General features: G+C 45.6%; 2 protein-coding genes across 9 annotated transcripts in view; one reads left to right on the plus strand and one right to left on the minus strand.

Annotated features, from left to right (window-relative positions):
- MEF2A (myocyte enhancer factor 2A) overlaps positions 1-12040 on the plus strand; it is a 90893-nt gene extending 78853 nt beyond the window's left edge. For all 8 annotated transcript variants that reach the window (XM_035335704.1, XM_035335706.1, XM_035335703.1 and 5 more), the window contains 3 exons: positions 2279-2405; positions 7354-7480; positions 7984-12040. In XM_035335704.1, the coding sequence (XP_035191595.1) occupies positions 2279-2405; positions 7354-7480; positions 7984-8344 (615 nt within the window). In that variant the 3' untranslated portion in view covers positions 8345-12040. The remainder of the gene's footprint in view (positions 1-2278; positions 2406-7353; positions 7481-7983) is intronic.
- A 1870-nt stretch (positions 12041-13910) lies between these two features.
- LYSMD4 (LysM domain containing 4) lies at positions 13911-17813 on the minus strand. Its single transcript, XM_035335718.1, has 2 exons — positions 17536-17813; positions 13911-15205 (listed from the first exon to the last, which is right to left on the minus strand). The coding sequence occupies exons 1-2, from the start codon at positions 17796-17798 to the stop codon at positions 14560-14562; spliced, it is 909 nt and encodes a 302-aa protein (XP_035191609.1). The 5' UTR covers positions 17799-17813; the 3' UTR covers positions 13911-14559.
- Between the last annotated feature and the right edge of the window lie 742 nt (positions 17814-18555).

The following is an 18555-nucleotide window of genomic DNA, read 5'->3' on the forward strand; positions in this document are numbered from 1 at the left end:
CTCTAGCGGCTCTCCGGTGGGCTCCGCTGCTAGGGGAAGGGCACACAAAGGCGAGACACTAATGCCTCCCTTCAAGGCTCAAACACGGCAAAGCAATACGAACTATACCTGTAATCTTGCTTATTCTGCTCATTTCTGATGCTAAATTTAGCGCTAGACAGCAGTTCCAAATCGTGTCTGTGAACACTCGTTCTGTGCGGTTGGAACCGAGCACAGAACATGAAAACCAGAGACAGCACCGGTAGCATAGCAGGAAAGGAAGGTATCCAGTTCTTCCTGTTCCTGCTATTATTTGCACCAGCTTAAAAAAAAAAAATAAAAAAAAATCTGAAGGCTGTCACAAGCCTTCGATTGGCAGACTCTCAGGTACAGCAAACAGTCGGTACTTCTCGGTGTCCTTGCTTGACTTGAGTGTTCAGGAATTCTATTTAGAAATACACCACCTTTATTAGCCACTCCAAATAAATAAATAAATAAAAATCCCAAGGGGAAATCCGTTGGTCTGGATTGTTTCCCAGTGTACTCCTAACTTTTCCATTATACTGTAATCCCAACTTTACAGGCTGCCATCCAAGAAAGCTTTGGAAAAAGGTCAATTCCTGACAGACAAAAAATCCGCTCTAATAACATACCTTTCTGCCAGATCAACTCGGGCTAGTGGAGATTTTCAGAAGTACCTAAGTGATTTAGAAGGATAAATTGCCCAGAAGATCAGTGGGACTTTCTTTGTAACTTTCGGGCTTTGAAATCTGGGACCTGTGAAGCAGAGTGGGTACATGTGCTGAGCAAATGCCAAAGTCTTATCGGGCCCAGAGGTGGGCTTTCTGCAGCGCCCAGACAAAACAGATCAGAAGATGGTAGCCAGTGGAAGACTGTAGCCCATTTTAATATGGTAGCTGTGGTGTGTGATTTTTTTTAAATCTGGAAGGATAAAAGCCAGGGATTGATAGCCCTCAATTCATCTTCATAAGTTTTAGCTTAGATTTGAATTGAGCCATGTTTCTGTACCTGCTCATCCCATTATTGTAAAGAGAATCGTGAGTTTTTAATGCTGCTCACTCTCTCAAGATCAGAGTGGAGGGGAAAAAATGTACTGCAGATACTGAAATGCTCATGTGTCTGTCCTAAATGAGAACAAGTCCTAGCAGCTTCATTCTCCTAAAGCTAGGAAATGAAACTCTACCAAAGAGATGGAAAAACCGCTATTCTTACAGCAAATACTTTTTTCAGAGGTAGAGGGAGGCTTACTTTAAAAACATATTAAGCAATTTGAAATCTGGCTGCCTTAATCAAGAATGTTTCTTTGAGAATGCAGAAATACAGAGTCTAGACAAAAGGACACTAAGCCTTCTGTAGGTAAGGGTAAGCATCTCCTGTTTAAAAATCAAAACGTGGCATTGCTACACTTGAAGTTGCCTCCACAAGTTCTGTGACAGAGCAGCTTTGCTGTCTGGTGGTATTCAGTGCAATGTTTAAAGTAAGGTTTTTGAAACAGCAAATTTAGTTGAAGAGCTTAATTTGAGTGATATGTTTGCTACAGATGTTCATTGCAGTATGTGGCAAAGACAGACTCTTCACGCCTACGGTTAGAACAGATAATCTGAGACAATGTAGTTCAGCTGTTTTTCCTGTCAAAAAGCATAGTTGCTCTGTGTGAAGTCAAATGTCATTTGCTTTGAAAGGGATCTGCTTTGTAACAAGTACTTCACCAGCTTCTCAGGAACCATGGGAACGGCAGGATTATTTTATCACCAAGGTCTTATCAACAGAAATGTTTAAGATCTCCTTTCAGGACAGGTGTAGTCAGCACAGTGTCAAAGCTGGCAGCTAAAATTTGAAAATCTGATAACCAACTGGAAAGTGGGAGTCTCTTTTCTAATGGAACTGCACCTCGCCATCTGCATTAAATCCTCCTTAAAAATATGGCTTGAAACTCTTTAAATCACTTAAGAACTTCTGAGAATTGTTGTGCGTATCACTAAGAAATTGCATTTATTCACGTCCTACAACTCAAATTAACACTGATGAAATCTGCATGCACAGGAGGGGGACCACTGAGTCTTAATTTCTAATTTCTGTTAGCCAAGATAATTTTTGGTTGAGTCTTGAAATGTTTTGGTTTGTTCAGAAAATTTATCCTGATAAAAAGTACGTGTTCTTAACTAAAATAGAAAGCAAAGAAACACATTTTAATCAAATGCTATTTTTATATTAGCACATAATTTTCCATTGTTCTAACTGATATCTCACAAGACATGTTATTTTTAATCATTTTTAGAATACCCAAAGGATAAGTAGTTCTCAGTCTACACAGCCTCTTGCTACCCCTGTGGTGTCTGTGACAACTCCAAGCTTGCCTCCGCAGGGACTGGTGTACTCGGCCATGCCTACTGCCTACAACACTGGTAAGCATTGCTTTTACTAAGGGGCTTGGCTTGTCAGATGTACAAGGCTTTTGTGATTCGTAAGCCCAGAAAATTTGCATTTCTGTGACATTTCACTTGATTTTCCTCTTCAGTTCAAATGAAGGCTCTTATTCAAAAAAAAAAAAAAAAAAGAAAGAAAAAAGAAAAAAGAGCTTTTAGCATGTAAAATGTGTAAATGTTGAAACTTACAGCCAGAAGAAGCTTTCAGTAAGGTTGCACCCAGCTGAACGCGGGAAGAGACAATGAAATGCATTGCTTTATAGCAGTAGCGTTCAAGCTATCCATCTGAACTGAAATGCCTCACGCTGAAGTGGTAGCTGGTACTTCAGAGCATACCGTCCCTTGCATTCTGCTCCGCTGAATTCCAGCAGCACAAGGGAATCAGATTCTATGGGGACTTTCGGTTTACAAAAAGCCCAGCTGTAGAAAACCCAACCTGGGCCTCTTCCCCTTCGGTAGTTTTATCTAGATTGAGGTGGGGAGTTGCTGGAGGGTATTGTCAGCATTTCACCACTGGGAGTCTCTTAAGTATCCAAAGGACCTTAAAACTAATTTTATCCAAAGTGTGATGCAAAGAATTTGACAATATGAGTGGTAATTGGTTTGTCCATTTCAAAAGCAGTCAAGGATGTGGTGCCTCCATACCAACAGTGTTAACTTTGACTTGGATCTTAAGGTTCTGTATTTGTTACAGACCCCGCATGCAACAGGTAAAGGCATTTTTTGTAATCGTTTCCTTGGAAAGCTATACCCTTGGTGGCGTAAGGTTGATTACTGCTGGTCTGTGATGCAGACCTGATGTAGGTCTGTGATGTTTAATTACCAAATGCACTTGCAGAGAAACCACGTTGCAGATAATTATCAATAATTTTTCTAAGTCTGAGTTAAAATAGCTGTTGGTTAAAAGCAAGAAGGAAAACAAAGGAAATAAGTGTCCAGTTCACTGTTGTTTTTAAGTGCAGTCTAATGAAGACATTATAATGTAAATTTCACTTGGCTTTTCTTCTGATCCCTGAAATCACTGCATGTCTGCCATCTCTAAACTTTGGATATTTGGGTTAATCTTATTCCTGATCACCGTGTAGTCCTGTTGTTCCTCCCAGAGCTATTAATTTTGCTATTTACTTTATGTTACATACCCCAAGTAGACTTGAAATCCAGTCGTGCTAAACACTCTGCAAGTAAGTGTGTAAGTGTGTTTCGTTGATGACACAGTCTTACACAACAAAAATTCTGAAAGGAGACTTCTGGCATTAACTGTATGAGCACTCTTTGTGGGCAGAGACTTGAAGCAGTCTTCAAAGCTCAGCTTTGTGAAACTAAAAACCAGAAAAGGCAATGTATGAAGTGTTTTAAAATTAAGCAGGTTTTTTTAAATGCAGCAGTATCGTTTTTGAGAGGGCATGTGGGAAGTTGTTTCATGAGATGTCACATGTTCTTGTGGGTGGGGAAAAGCGTAGACACAGCAGTTGGTACTTCAGATCTTTTTTTTTTTTTTTTTTTAAGGATGTGGTGGGGTATAAAGCCCAGGAGGGCACAGTAGGAAACAAAGAATAACCTTGTGCAAAGGCCAGGACAGAGCCAAAAAAACTTCATTGAATGTTTGTAGAAAATAGCTACAACTTGAGTTAAACAGAGCTTTCACAATTCTGTTTGTTTTCTGCAAAGAAGGACACCATCAGGAGCCTAATTTGAAAAGATGGAATAGGTCGAGTAGCAGCTCAAATCGTTTTCAGTCCTTTTTCCCCTCTCTGCAATGGTATTAATGCGCTCGTTAGCCGACATTATCGCATTTTCTGCATTGCTTTGGCCTCAGGGGCACTGCCCCAAGCACTTACTGGTGTGCGTGAGGTTTGCAGCCAGAGAGGGACTGTTTATTCCTCAGCAATAGGAAATATTTATGCTGCGGTAGCACCCAACTAAATTGTTAAACACGAATACAAGTAATTGCTGCCCTGAAGGGGGGTCAAAGTCTGCAGAACTGAATGAAGATGGGCTGCAGTAACAGCACAATGAGTGGAGAATTGTGTGTAGCGACTTGCTCCGAATTACAAACTCCATGAATTTGCTGGACACACAGATTTTGTTTTGATTCTTGCTACAGGGAGTGTTTATACATTGCCTTTAATTACTGTTCAAAATAAACAAGTAGCTCTGGTCCCTGCTTGGAGGACCCGCACTGTTTTGCCAGTCAGCTAACAAATACCATCGTGCAGTATGGCACTCTCTGGGAAGCAGTGCTGTGTGCGTCCCTCACCTGCAATAACCTGTGAGCTGGTGGCTGAAACAGGCTCTTGGGATGACGGGCTGTAGTCTGAGGCTCTGGAAGCAGCAAAGGCTATTTATTGAAACTGGCTGTTATCACTAGGGTATGATTTTAAAAACCAGTCCATTTCCTTGTGATAATGCTGTGCTTTGTGAAGCTTTTAGCCTTTGGCGTTTTTCAGACACTTCAGTGATGTTTCTGTTGGACTGAGCCTTTCAGGAGACTTGTAAATAGAAATCTGACTTTGAAACCAAATTGTGATCTGGGCATCAGGGTGGTCACTGCTTCTGTAGCAACTGCGCTTCTGCAGTTCTAAGGGCTGAGATAAAATTTAAATATATAAACAGTGGTTGGTTTTTTTTTCCCCTAGATTGATATATTTTTTTCCAGGGCTGGAAAGGATAGATTCAACTCTTTAATCATTAATTACAGTGTTTGTTACCAGTTTTGTAGAGAGATACTATTCTGTATCACTTGTTGTGCCAGAGAAATATTGTTTCTGCAGATTGCTGAAAGAAGGGCCACAAGAAGCTGCAGTCCTTGTTCTTACACAGGCTAGACTTTTTTTTTTTTCAGTAGCCAAAATACACAGAGATCGTCAGCTCAACGGCACCTTACACTTCAGCAGAGCATATCCAGCCATCACCTAATTGTATTCCTGTTTTTGGGTCAGTCATTCTGCAGACAGACTTCAAAGGTGTCCAACTGTCTGGGTCCCAGCAGTAACGGTGTCCATCACGCAGAAGGCACTGTCGTCACTTGTCCATCTTGCACCAAGGCACTCGTATAGAAATTGCTCTCCTGTTTTTACTGCTGGCAGATACGTGATTATTGACAGAAACTAGAATGCAGATAATTTTGTAGCGGCACATGTAACCTTTGGAAAAGAGTCTCCTCTAACCCCTGTCATCAGACACGCTCTAAAGCATCAGAACCTAATTGCCCATTGCCACTAAAGCTATTACGAAGAAACAATAGATGGCAACAAAATTCCTGCAAACATTTCCTTCAAGTTTGCTCTTACAGAAATGGCACTGGCACAGAACAGCACATCCATCTCAAGGGCTTGCGTTGCCTACAGTTGCAGACTGGCACAGGTCTGGCAGCTCTGGAGGCTGAGTCAATGTCCTCGTCATTGGAAGGCTGATTTTTTTTTTTCCTTGTAAAAGGGCAAGTCTGATTCTGTGCAGAAATACTTTTGAGCTTCTCCGAGAAGGAACCAAAGGACAGCTTACGTAGCTTTACCTGCTGGGGTGCAGCTGGGAGTCGCAAGGACTTCACGAAGACTCCTGTAGCAATGTGTGTGCATCTCTGACAAGCGCAGTGTGCCTGCTGGCACGGGGCTTCCCTTACGGGGCATTGAAAGGGAAACCTAGGAACACAGAAGACAAGTTGGTGGATGGGAATGGGGAAGCTGTTCAAGAGAGAAATGGTAATGGTTTTGGTGTTTTAGGACAGTGCAAGGACATACATTTCTAACCAACAAGCAACCCTACTTAAGTGGAATATTTGGTTAATCAGCTGTAAAGTAAGTTTGGCTGCTGGCATTTTGTCTCTTTCTCTGGAGACCAGAAATAATTTTAAGGAAGCTATGTTACAAGATAATTAAAAGCAGAGAAGTATTTGCAGTTTTGTTTCAAAACCTGAAAGAAAAGCAAGGGGTGATAATGATAAAATGAAAATAACTTCCCATGTGTGAACAAAAAGTGAGAACTGTCTAAGCATTACAGCCTAGCCAAAACCAACATCCAGTCATTCACTGGTGATTAGGAGCATGTTGCTTTTCTATTACCCATTTAAATTGTATTTCTAAATGATGATATTATGCCTTCAAAATAGAGGTTTCTTTTGTTTATTTGATACAGAGCTGACAATTTAATCAGACATAAAATAACCAGTCTGTTGTGGGAAGAGGGAGCACGTGGTGCTTTACAGTAGGGCTGCACAAATGACACGGCAGGGGTCGTTCAGGCCGGTTGCAGTGCCTCCGATCGTGCTGCCCCCGCCACCCACAGCCCTGCCGTGCCTGGCAGCCAGGCCAACAGCAGCGCACGCTGCTGCGCCCATTGCTTTGGGTATAGGCTGTAGGGCTGTGAACTGCTCCGCAACAGATGAGGCAGCCAGAAGGTATGCGCGCCTTGTCTGAGCAACTGCTGCCTCCCATCTGGAGCACGTTTTGTCTAGAACTGAACCGGAGCCAGGATTTCCTTGGTGAGTTCAGTGCAAGAAACACCGTTCCTTTCTCGTGACTTGTGTTCTGCCCTTTTTGTTTCATTTTTGAAAAATCTTCAGAAATGCAAATGCTTTTTGTACTTTAGGATGTGTCTATAGTGTATGTGTGCGTGCATGAAAGCTGCAGCCGTGAGGTTAGAAGCAGCTGCGTAAGGCAGTGGTGTGTAGGAATTGAAATGCAGAATGCGTTTGGCGGCTGGCGCCCTGTTGAGATCCACTTGAAGTTAGGAGGACTCTCTCTGGGTGTCAGTTTTCACCTGTGAACTCCTTTGGGTCACTTGCCTTGTTGTTTTGGGCAGAAAGCCTTTGTATTTGTGTATGAGTGTATCACAGGCACTCACGTATTTATGCATGCGTGGGCATACGTATGTAAGTATATATAAATAAATCTATTATTTACTTTCTTGTTTCTTTGTTTTTCCCTCTTAGATTACTCCTTGACTAGTGCAGACCTGTCTGCCTTGCAGGGATTTAACTCCCCAGGAATGCTTTCCCTAGGGCAGGTATCTGCCTGGCAGCAGCACCACCTCGGTCCAGCAACCCTCAGCTCTCTTGTGTAAGTAAACGTGATGAGGTTACGGGACGGCATCCTGCTGGGCACTTCTGCCTTCAAGCTGATTTCTCTGCGCTGGGAAATACTTAGCACGAGACCGCTTTAATTTTGTTTCTGCTGCTGATGTGTTTGTTGCCTTTCATGTTTGCCCATTGGCTGCAGGAGCAATGATGATTTCTGTTATTTATCCTTTCTGTCAGTTCAGTACTGAAGCTGACAAGCTGGGTCCCTCCAGGCCCATCTTCTTGCAGGAGAGTCACCTATGCAGTTAGCCTGTTTGGAAACATGAGATATTTGTTTTTTAACTTCTATAAATGCACTTCAGACCTTTAACTGATGCTTTCTTTCAACTTTGTTTCTTCCCCTCAGTAAGTTGCGTTTATTTACGTGCTCATTTTGCGGGCGTTGAACCACAAGACAATGCCATCCCACAGACGCATGAATTGTCACTTTCTTTTCCTTTCTTGTGTTTTCTTATTTCTTCCTTTTGGTTTTCTTTTTCCCAGTACTGGCAGCCAGCTATCTCAGGGTTCAAATTTATCCATTAATACCAACCAAAACATCAACATAAAATCTGAACCAATTTCACCTCCCCGGGACCGTGTAACTCCTTCTGGGTTCCCGCAACAGCAGCAGCCACAGCAACAGCAGCAGCAGCAGCAGCAGCAGCAGCAGCAGTCACGTCAGGAATTGGGTCGCTCTCCTGTTGACAGTCTCAGCAGCTCCAGCAGCTCTTACGACGGCAGCGACCGGGAAGACCCACGGAGCGATTTCCATTCACCTGTGGTGCTGGGAAGGCCACCAAATTCAGAAGATAGAGAGAGTCCATCGGTAAAACGAATGAGGATGGACACATGGGTGACATAAACTTGCAGTGTTGCCTCTTCAGTTTTGTGTTCTCAAAATGAACTGTCCTGACATATCTAAATTTATAAATAAGGACATGAAATAAGTATATTTATATGTATATACATACATGCATATATATATCTTCACATGCATATATATGTGCTAGTGTGTGTAGCATACACAAAATCATCAGGCACTTATTACAAACTTCTTGTATAGCTGCAGATGTCCCATGGTAAAATGTAACAGAACAATCCTATAGGTATTGATCTAGTCTGGCACTTACCTGGACTTGTTGTTTTAATAATATAACCTGTTTTGCAAAGAAACATTGTACCCGTATTATAATCCACACTAGATTGCAGAAACCAAGAGGGCTCGCCTGTAGTAATGTCCCTGTGTGTTTTATTAAAGCTGTATGGTTACTTGTAGTTAAGAAATAATGCTTTGTAGCAGCAGAGCAGTAGAAAAGCAGGAAGAAGAAAGCAATACTGTACATAAAATGACCTTTATATTACCCAACCTGGCATGGGTCTCTATTGCAGAGGGTGCATGGAGAAGGGCTGATGCTAGAAAACATAAAAAACAAAAACCCTGTTTTGCACGTGCAAAAAAATAGTGTATTGGGTCAAAGAAGTGATTTTTTTAACGAGTGAAAGAGAGACATAGAGAACTCGCATGAAATATTCAGAAAATATTAGCCTAGAAAATAGAACGTTAACAAAATAAAATTAATATATTAAGTTATAATTGGAATATGTTTGACAAATTTGTTTTTACGTTCATACCTTTGAAAAATATAGAAACGGATTTTAGCTCATGTATATTTTATATTAAAGAAAACAATACCCTAATGAATTGAAGACTATATATAAAGTTATATACAGTACTTTTGAACACATTCTGCTATGAATTATTTATATAAGCCAAAGCTGTATGTTGTAGCTTTTTTGTAGAGTATAGTTTTATCTTATTTTGACTTTCTAGTTTTTGCTTTCAAAGATGAAAAGGAAAAACTTGCAGGCGGAACCTTGGGGGAAAAATAAGCCATGAACACTTATATGTAAATTTAAATTTGAGCCAAACTCTTTGTGTATATAGCATCTTAAATATATTATCACCTTTGGTGTAAGTACCTATGTATTGTACGTTCACCAGATTAAAAAGTATATTTTTGTGGATTGACGCCAACTTGAAAAAGGCGAGGTCCTTATTAAGTAGAGTATTCACTGTTTAATATTTACTATTTTGTTAAATATACTGTACTTTCTTTGGATTTTAATTATTATTAATATTATTATCCAGATTTTTCAGAGGGTGTATAAAGGGGTTGTCCCCCTCACTGGTGGTGAATGTGTGCCGTTAAATTGTAATCTCTGTGCTGTATGGTTAAGCTTCATTATACATTTTATATATATGTATATAAATAGCAAAGTGGCAAAAAAAAATCCGGTGTTAAGTTCATCCTGCATAAATATAAAAAATCTGTTACAACACATTTTAAGGCATCATTTTAAAACTGCCTCTTCTGAGGAGGAAAAAAAAACAGTGGAAAAAACTTGACCTAATTTCTTACGATAGGGAAATAACACATATCAGATGAGCACAAAAGGTTTTTTAAGTGGTAAGTGGTTTGGGATAAAACCTCAGCCTTCAGAATTAAATGTGCTGTTCTTCTTTGCTGCTTCCATCCAACAGAGCAAGGAATCCAGAGGCCCGTGGTGTTGTCACAGCTGGCGAGAAGTTTGGTTTGGACTTGGATTCACCATGTGGCATTACCTAGGGGTTTGCACAACCTGGCTGTGCTGTAAGGAGAAGGGTGAGGAGGGAAAGGGCAGTGCTGTCTGCCCGTGACTTGTAGGCCCTGGGCAGGGCAGTGGGTGAGCGTGGTGAAGGCTGGGTGTGAGTGGTTTTGCGTTAGGGAGCGTTGTCGCCTGGTAGAAATCTGATTCCAGTTCTGTGCGGTGCATCTCATCTCCCAGTGCACGTGTTCTTTTGTACTAGGAACCAAAGGGAGTAGGTGTTAGTAAATCTCCCTGCTGCGGGTAGTTCTGGGGGAAAAACTACAGTGCTGTGTTATTCCTGAAACCCCTTTAAAGGAATCCCTGTTATTTATAAAATAAAATTTGGCTTTTTTTTTTTTCTTAATCACTCGATACTCTAAGAAAGAAGTATGAGAAATGAAAATCCGGTGCGGACAGCTATCTTGGCTGCTTGCTTTAATGTGTGATGGAAGAACAAAGTTAGGACGTACAGCTTCTAAAACCCGTCGCGTGTTGTCATGGTAACCTCTGAAGTCGTACAGGTTTCAATTTGTTTCAGCCACTTAACTGTGGAAATCATTCTCCATTTGCTGCAGTTCGTTATCAGTTTGCAGAAGGCAACAGGAAAAATGAGACTTTTTCTAACAGCAATTCAATTTCCAAAGTGACTGAATTCACTTACCACTACAGAGAACCTTTTACTGCTTTGAAAAGTTATGTGATTTTTTTCATTATTTATGCACATCTATGAACTTTGCTGTACATCTGAGTGGGAGTTCTGCATTCACATTTACTGTCTATTTTCTTGTGTGCCTTATGAGATGGCTTTGCTGACTGTATCTCAATAGTCTTTATTTCTATGCAGGTTTTTAAACAGTAAGTACTATTGCTGTTTTCTTAAAGAAAAAAGCTACATAAGGGTTAGAGTTTGTATTGAAATTGCACCAGTGAATTTAAACAGACAAAATAGTTCTGAAGAACTGATCCTGGGACTGTTAACGTGTTGCCCAAACCCCTCCAACAGACTCGGCAGAACAAGTCTTTGCAGACCTCCCGTGTCAGTGGGAGAATCTCATGCCATTAAATAAATGGGAATCCTGATTTTTAGTAATGAGTAATGAACTTTGGAACATACTTTTTTAGGAATTGTAAAAAAAAAAAAAAAAAAGTTTTATAAAAAAAAAGACATAGCACAGATATTTCAACAGTTGAAAAATACTTTTTTTAATTAAGTAAATATATTGAATGACGTTGCAAGTGGATCCAATCCTAGTTTGAACCCATTCAAGTCTGAATGATTTAAGATTTTTATCTTCTATTGTGACAAATCACCTCTCCATCTCTGAGCTCTCACTATAGTATTTAAAAATTCACATGTAATCAGGGATTCGTCAGAGAAAAATGCTTTAGCCTTTCCTTTCACTTAAAGGACACTAATGCATCAGAAACTTGCGAATTACTGTGCGCACAAGAAATACATAGTAAATAAGGAACATAATAACTCCTAACAATTGATCATGGAAAGACGTTAAATTAGAATGTGAAAGAAAGACTTAACAAATGTAAACATTTAAATCTTAGTAGAAACTTTCTTCACTTTGCTGTGCAAGAGAACACTGCTTTGCTATATTTAAAATGGCTTTTTTAAAAGAGATTTATGTATTTGGTAAATGTTTGTAGTCAACAGTTCACAAAGAAGCTGTTCACGGTTTAATGATGATAAGCCGTTTGGCGGCACAAGCTGGACTTTGTTGCCATCCTTGAGACGAATCTTTTAAGAAAAAAAATAAGTTAATCTCAATTTTTTCCCTGAATGTGTTGTTTTTTCTTCAATATACAATAAATATTCTAGTGAACTTTTTATCAAATGGTTAAGAAAAATGCTAGAGGTTGTTGTAAAATATTTGTATCCTGCATTCACTAAAGTAAAGATACTGGCTTTTACTGTGTACTACAGCCTCTGTCGTATTTGCAGAGCACGGTGTTTTGTGACTTAGTGCGCTTCTCCTCCCTGCCCCCAGTACCTGAAATACTCATCAGCTTGCTTTGATGTACTGGTTTTAAGCTGCAGCCAGACACAGTGCTTTTAATCAGTAGGAACTTACGCTTGCAGATCCCTAAATAAAACCCCAAGGTAGACTCAGCATCACGAGCCCAAGGCAAGAACTTGCTGCCTACCTCCCTCAGGGTCATGCTTCCTTTTGCTGCTGCACCGCCTGTTGGCCTGCTGCACCCTGTGCTGCAATCACTGCAAGCTGCAGCGCTCAGCACAGGGGGCCCAGCATGGCTGTGGCTCTGGTCCTGGGTCTGCGTGCTGAAAGCAGAACTAAAGGCACCAGCTGCAGTGCCCTGGCTGACTGCAGCGGGACACAGCCTAGAAAACAAATGGTTAGACACAAGACAATCCCTGATAGCACAACCTCAGGGTCCACTGCCAGGTACTGCTCCTGCAAGACCCAGCTCCTCCAGGACTGCTGCTCAGCTCTGTGCCATACAGCAGCTCATGGTAACAACAAACCACCACCAAAAAAACCCCACCACCCACCCACAAAACAAAACACGCGCACACACACAAAAAAACACGCATAGCCTGGGGTAGTTAAGTGCCCCTTGTGCTTTTATTTCATTTTCCTTTATTTAAAAATGTAGTAATTCGTTACCCCTCTCCCCAACCATGAGGGATACCTTTTCCTTCACAGAAGAAAATACAAATTTGTTTTTTTCAGTACAAGATACATCATGTGCCTCATTTACAAAATTAGGTTCCCCCAGGCTGTCCTGAGCCCTTTTTTGCAGGTTGCAGGAAGCCCAGGGTACTGGGTTAACACCACATGGTTCTGCTTGGTTTGTGTAATGGTCCTCGTGCCTTAGCGTTCGTTCTAAGCAAAAAAAATCCAGTGCTGCCAGGCTGCTCTTCCTCAGGCCAGGAAGGGGCTGCCTCCGCACACCACAAGCCTGTGCTGCAGCACTCACCCAGCACCGTGCCTGAGGTTCAGCACCAGGCTGCCCCCACCAGCCTGCAGGCCCCAGCAGTGCTGCTCCCGCTGGGGGCCTCGTAACAGGCACCATCCCTTGAGCAGCTCAGGGCTGGCCTGAGCAGCCCCAAGCAGGTGGATTCTGCCCTTGTTTAAGGCAGCATCGTGCTTGGAACACAGCACTGGGGGTGGAGGAGCCTGTGTGGTGCGAGGCAGGGACGGGGTCCCCTGCAAGCATCTGGCCGGGCAGAGCCACTGCAGCTGGCTGCTACCCCCTTACTCCCTGGCCCTTCCTGGCGGGTTTCATGCAACTGTGCTGCAAAAACACCTCAGCATTTATTAGTTCTAGGAGAGCGTTTACCTTTGCCTGCCATCCCTAAGTTGCTGAATTAACGTTTTGAGGACAGTTCTCTGCAGTGAAACTACCCCAAGCCTCGTGTCCCACAGGTGCCTGCTCTGCTCCCTTCCAGCACGTAGTGTTTTCTGACTCGTCCTAAACAGCACCACAGCAGGCTTACAGACAGCTGCTGGCCACCTGCAAGTGTCCCGAGCTTCCTTTATCCTTCCTCTGCACTCCACTTTATAATGCGGCCATCAGGAGCAAACAGACGTGTTCAACACCCAGCAGCTTCCCCCCCCTCATCCTACCCAGGGTTCATACACCTTCCTGTGACCACCTGAATAGCACAGGGCTTCACAAATTAATGCACCTCAGCAGCGCTCTGACTTGAAGACTACAAACAAGGAACTCAAGTCCAGGACCGCAATGGGGCGTTTGGGATGCACCATCCAGGAGTTAAAAACAAAAGGAGCTAACAGCTAGAGCTCCCCACGCCACAGGAGCCCTGGAGAAGAGCGCACCACGCACCACAGGCCTACCACCATTCACCAACTCTGCCTGGACGCCTGCTGTCGTGCTGAAGCCGTTGCTCTGGACGAGCTGAACCCTGACACAAGCAAGGATTCTGCGAGAAGCTCTGCCTGCAAGACAGCAGCACTCACGCTGTCTCTGAAGGGTTTCCTCCAGGAGAAAAGCTCATGAGTCACCCCCAGTGTCCTTGTGCTGTGGCACACCTCAGCTAACCCCTAAAAGCCATCGCGTTAAAGTTAGGTACACTCAGACTGCCAGTCTGCATGAGAGAAACGACAACTCAGCAAAAAAGAGCCCCCACTTCTACTCTAAGCAAAAAGTATTTTCTTACAACACAAACGGCCGCCAGCTTTCCCATCACACTAATACTGCGCTCTGTCACAGCAGGAAAGGGCTCAGCTTCTTCAACAAGGCCATTCGTAAGAAATACCTGCAGCAAGCAGGAGTAATTGCTTAAAATACTTCCCCTCAACAGAGTTCACAAGTGTTAAGCCAGCTGCCTGTTGATCTTTACAAGCAACAGAGCATCCTTTTTCTTCCATAAAATCACATCCCCTCAGGTTCAGTCGAGTTCAGGACTGCAACATCAGCTACTTTAAAAAAAATTAAAAATTCTCTGTCCTGTTATCCCCCCGATTGCACTCGTGGCAGAGTCACAGGCTTATGGGCCTCAGTGCTGGGAGGAGAGGCTGTGTTTGGCTGCACCTCCCCCTTTGGATTTTTTTCTACATCTGAGCTTTGTAGTGGTTTCCCTTCCAATCCATCTGCTGAGATGTTTGAGGTTAGTGTTGTGTTGGAGGTATGGGCGGCCGGGCCATTCTCCTGTGCTTTAAAATAGATGATATAAAATACCGGCAAGACGATCCCTATCAGGAGCATAATGAACACTGCGTTCCACCACTGGATCCCCCAGTCTGCACCAGTGCTGGGCTCCCGCTTCCCAGACTCACAGAGCGGCCTCTCCAGCGCCTCCGTGCAGTACTCGGCGTTCAGCTGGACCTCCGCCTGCACGGCCTCCTGGATGCTCTGGTCGATCCCCTTGAAGTAGTCGCTCAGGTGGCTGCCCTCAGAGCCGCTGGCACCAGCCTCGGGCTCAGGAAGGTCCACGAGTGTCACGCCGCTGGGGCAGCGCGGGGCTGGGGCTGGCCTCAGCTCCCTGCTGCTCTCCGTCAGCAACCCGTGGGGCTTCACGGGGATCTTGATGGATTTCAGCGCATACAGGTCCTGCTCCCTGATGAAGTTGTTGACACGTTTGATATCTGCAACCTGCAGGACCCAAAAAGGACACCAGGATTAGTATTGATGACCCAACGTGTTACCAGCACTGAAACAGGAATTGGCTACAAAAGCAGGCTGCAAGCACCAGGGCTGCAAGCCCTGGCTGAGAGTGGCTTAGTGCAGTGCAGACTTTCCGGCTGTCCCAGAGATGTTCTGGGTCCTGCAGGTTAGAGATGGTCCCGTGATGTCCACGAACACCTGAGGTGCAATGAACGCACCTGAAGGGAGCCCCACGGCAATCCCCAGACTGCTGCAGGCACCTGAACCCCCCCAGCCAGCTGACACGAAGCATCCTAACTGAGGCGATGCTTCAGTGTTTTGTTTTGTTCCAGTGAAAACAGATCACCGGGACAGCACCTGTCCCCTGCAGCGCCCGCAGCCGAGCACTGCAATGCTGTGCTGCAGCTCCAGGAATGGGAAGGGGAGCAGCACTCACACTGCACCAACAAAGCTGTGGGAAGAATGCAAGAGCACGAGGCTGCACAAGCCATTTAGGCCATTTTTTGTACTCATTTTTGGCTGCAGCGAGCTCCTCTTGTCCCAGCTAAAAACAATGCCAAAGCCAGGCCCAGACTATAAATGGTCAAGAGTGAAAAGGAGAAGTTTCAAGTGCCTCGCGTCTCTGCCAAGTTGTCTGCAGCACACACAGACCTACTCCTTGCACTGCCCCAGTGCCCCCGCCCCAAATGGGCCCCGATGACAAGCTCCCATTGATCTCAGAAAAACTCACCCTGGAAGTTTTGAACAGTCACGGACTTTTGCAGTCACAGGTCCCAGCACCCTTACAGGAGCTGCTTATCTGTGCAAGTAACCCAAAATACACCCAAACCGTGTCACGTCAGGGCCAGCAGGTACACAGACGGACACACAGATCTCCAGCAATGAGGATTTCTCTCTCTCCAGTTAAACCTGAGCTGGCCAGAAGTGTGTGTTCTGGAAGGGGGGGCAGTAGGACGTTCCTCATGCTGGAGGACACAGCCACCCCAGCCCCCATCAGCTCCCCATCCCCACCAGAGAAGCGATCAGCCTCTGAGAGCACTGCGGACAGACGGGGAGGCAGAGGCAGGACCGAGCCCTCCGTTATGTCACGGGGCACACTGGGACAGCTCCTGACACAAACCAGGAGTTGTTCAGAATCCTCTGAGTTCATGGAACTGCTATGATCTGGTGTAAGTGGCAACAACTAAGCAACTGCTGGTGCTGAAAGAGGAGCACATCGCTACTACGAAGTCATCTGCTGGGGCTCTGAGTTCTCATTGCTCTACTGGTTCCAACCAAAGCCCGCTCAAGCCCCACCAGACTCTTCCTCACAAGCACCAGCTCAGCAGTGGAACCCAGAGGGCTTTTTTTGTTTTGGTTTTGTTTCTAAGGGAATGGGAGCGGAGGAATTGTCGCAATTCCTCCAAGCCCTCTTGCTTCAGCTGCACCTCACAGCTGTTATTAAGCAAGAGAACTGCAACAGCACTGCAGCAGCTCAGCCAGTTCTGTGTCATTATCCCCAACCAGGTCACTGTCCAACTGTTTGCATCATGGAACTTTTTAATCACAGTCTAGCTGGCAGATAAAGGAAGCTCTAAATATACAGCTTTAACTGCCAGCCAATGGGGTATTTCTAATGCTCAGATCAGGTAATTAAAGTTCTCAGGAGTTTTTCCCATAAAGCTCACCACTTTGGAACAAATATATTGTTTTTTAGCATGTCCCAGCTCCAGAGAAAATTCATCGTGCACGTGCACTCCCGTCTGCCTGCAGATGGCTGAACTGCTCACACGTCTGGGTACTGCAGGAAACAACCAAGACCCACACCCCCAGACAGCACCGGGATTCTGTGATCTGGACTTTGGCATCTCTGTTCCTCTAAGCCCACCTCTGCTAGGCTCAGCCCTTCCCTCCAATATGCAAGCTCATACCTTTATAAAACAAACAAAAGCAGCAAGCCCACCCAGGCCCCATCGGAGTGGGGCTTTGTTGCCCTGTTCCTTCAAAGCCTGCATCCCCTGTGAGCAGGGCTCTCACCCACACATCCGTGCTCAGCTCCCTACTTTTTGCCCTTACTAAGTAAATACACATCATGACTGCTACGCCTCAATTAGTCATCCAAATTAACCAGGAAACCAGGTCAGGCAGGGCATGGGGACGGCACCTTCCAGGGCTCTCCAGCTGAAGAGAGCCCTTCTCCAGCTCACCTGTTGCCAGGCGCTGACCTTACTGAAGTACTTCGGGCATACGCTGTTAGTGACAAAGGTTACCTGGAAAGTAAGCTACCCGTAACAGACCTGTACAGCAATTAAACAAGAGCAAACAGCCGCAGCTCTTACTTTACAGCCATACTGCAGGGCCAGCTTGTTCAGACTATCGCCCTCCGTGACCTCCCGCTCCAGCAGCACCACGTCCCCAGCCCTGGCCCCAGGACCGCACCGCTCCCTGCCGCGGGGCCGCAGCTCCATGGCGCTGAGCTCCTCCTCGGAGCTCTCCTCCGAGCCGGGCGGGCTGCGCTCGGGGAAGAGGTAGAGCTGGCGGCCCGGCAGGCTGTGCACGCTGACGGGGGCCTGGAAGGGTCTCGGCCGGCCCTCGTTCAGCCTCATCTTCTGCGCCTGCACCTGGGACAGAAACACGCGTTTATAATTCTATGTAAAATCGGCGTTTGTTTCTTGGCGGTGGCGGTTTTATAGAAAACGATTCACCAGGCGGAAAAACGGAGTCACTCGGCCCAGGAGCCCTCGGTAACGGCGGCCCCGCGGGGCAGGGCTGGCCCCAGCGCGGCGGGGGCCCCCAGCCCGCACCCGCTGCCCAGAAACCCCCTCAGCGCCACCGCCCGCGAGCCCTCGGTGCCCGCACGCACAGGCCCGCAGTTCAATATCACAACATTTACTTTTTATCTCTTCAAGGCCGGCTCCAGTCGCACTCGACTGCGGCCGCGAGGCCTAAGAACAGCGGCGGGCTGTTCCCTGAGGGCTCCTCTTACCCCCTTACACCCCCCGGCCCCCCCGGTCCCCTCAGCGCCCCCCGCTCCCCTCAGGGCCCCGCTCCCTCAGCCCTCCCCCTCCCCTCACCGAGCCGCCGCCGCTCGCCGGCCATGGGCCGCGCGCCTCAACCTACCTCCACTCTTCCCCCTCCTCCCTCCCATTGGCTGGCAGCGCCCGAAGGCGGGACCTCAGCACCAGCCGGCCAATGGAAGGAGGGAGAGCGGAGCGGCAGCGAGGTCGGTTGAGCGCTGGAACGTGGCCGGCGGGAGGGCGACTCTTAAAGGGACCGCAGCACTGCTTAAAGGGACCGCGCCCCCTGGCGGGGGCGGCAGCGGGGTCCCTCAGCGGGGTCCCTCAGCGGGGTCCCTCAGCGGGG

This window comes from Oxyura jamaicensis, chromosome 10 (assembly GCF_011077185.1).
Source record: "Oxyura jamaicensis isolate SHBP4307 breed ruddy duck chromosome 10, BPBGC_Ojam_1.0, whole genome shotgun sequence".
Taxonomy (NCBI): Eukaryota; Metazoa; Chordata; class Aves; order Anseriformes; family Anatidae; genus Oxyura; species Oxyura jamaicensis.

What these genes read in the sequence shown, in the direction of transcription:
- LYSMD4 (XM_035335718.1), bottom strand. Translation starts at nt 17,798, where the DNA reads ATGAGGCTGAACGAGGGCCGGCCGAGACCCTTCCAGGCCCCCGTCAGC. An exon ending in CTGGCCCTGCAGTATGGCTG is followed by an intron (nt 15,206 to 17,535) that starts TAAAGTAAGAGC and finishes TTTTTGGGTCCT; the next exon opens with GCAGGTTGCAGATATCAAAC.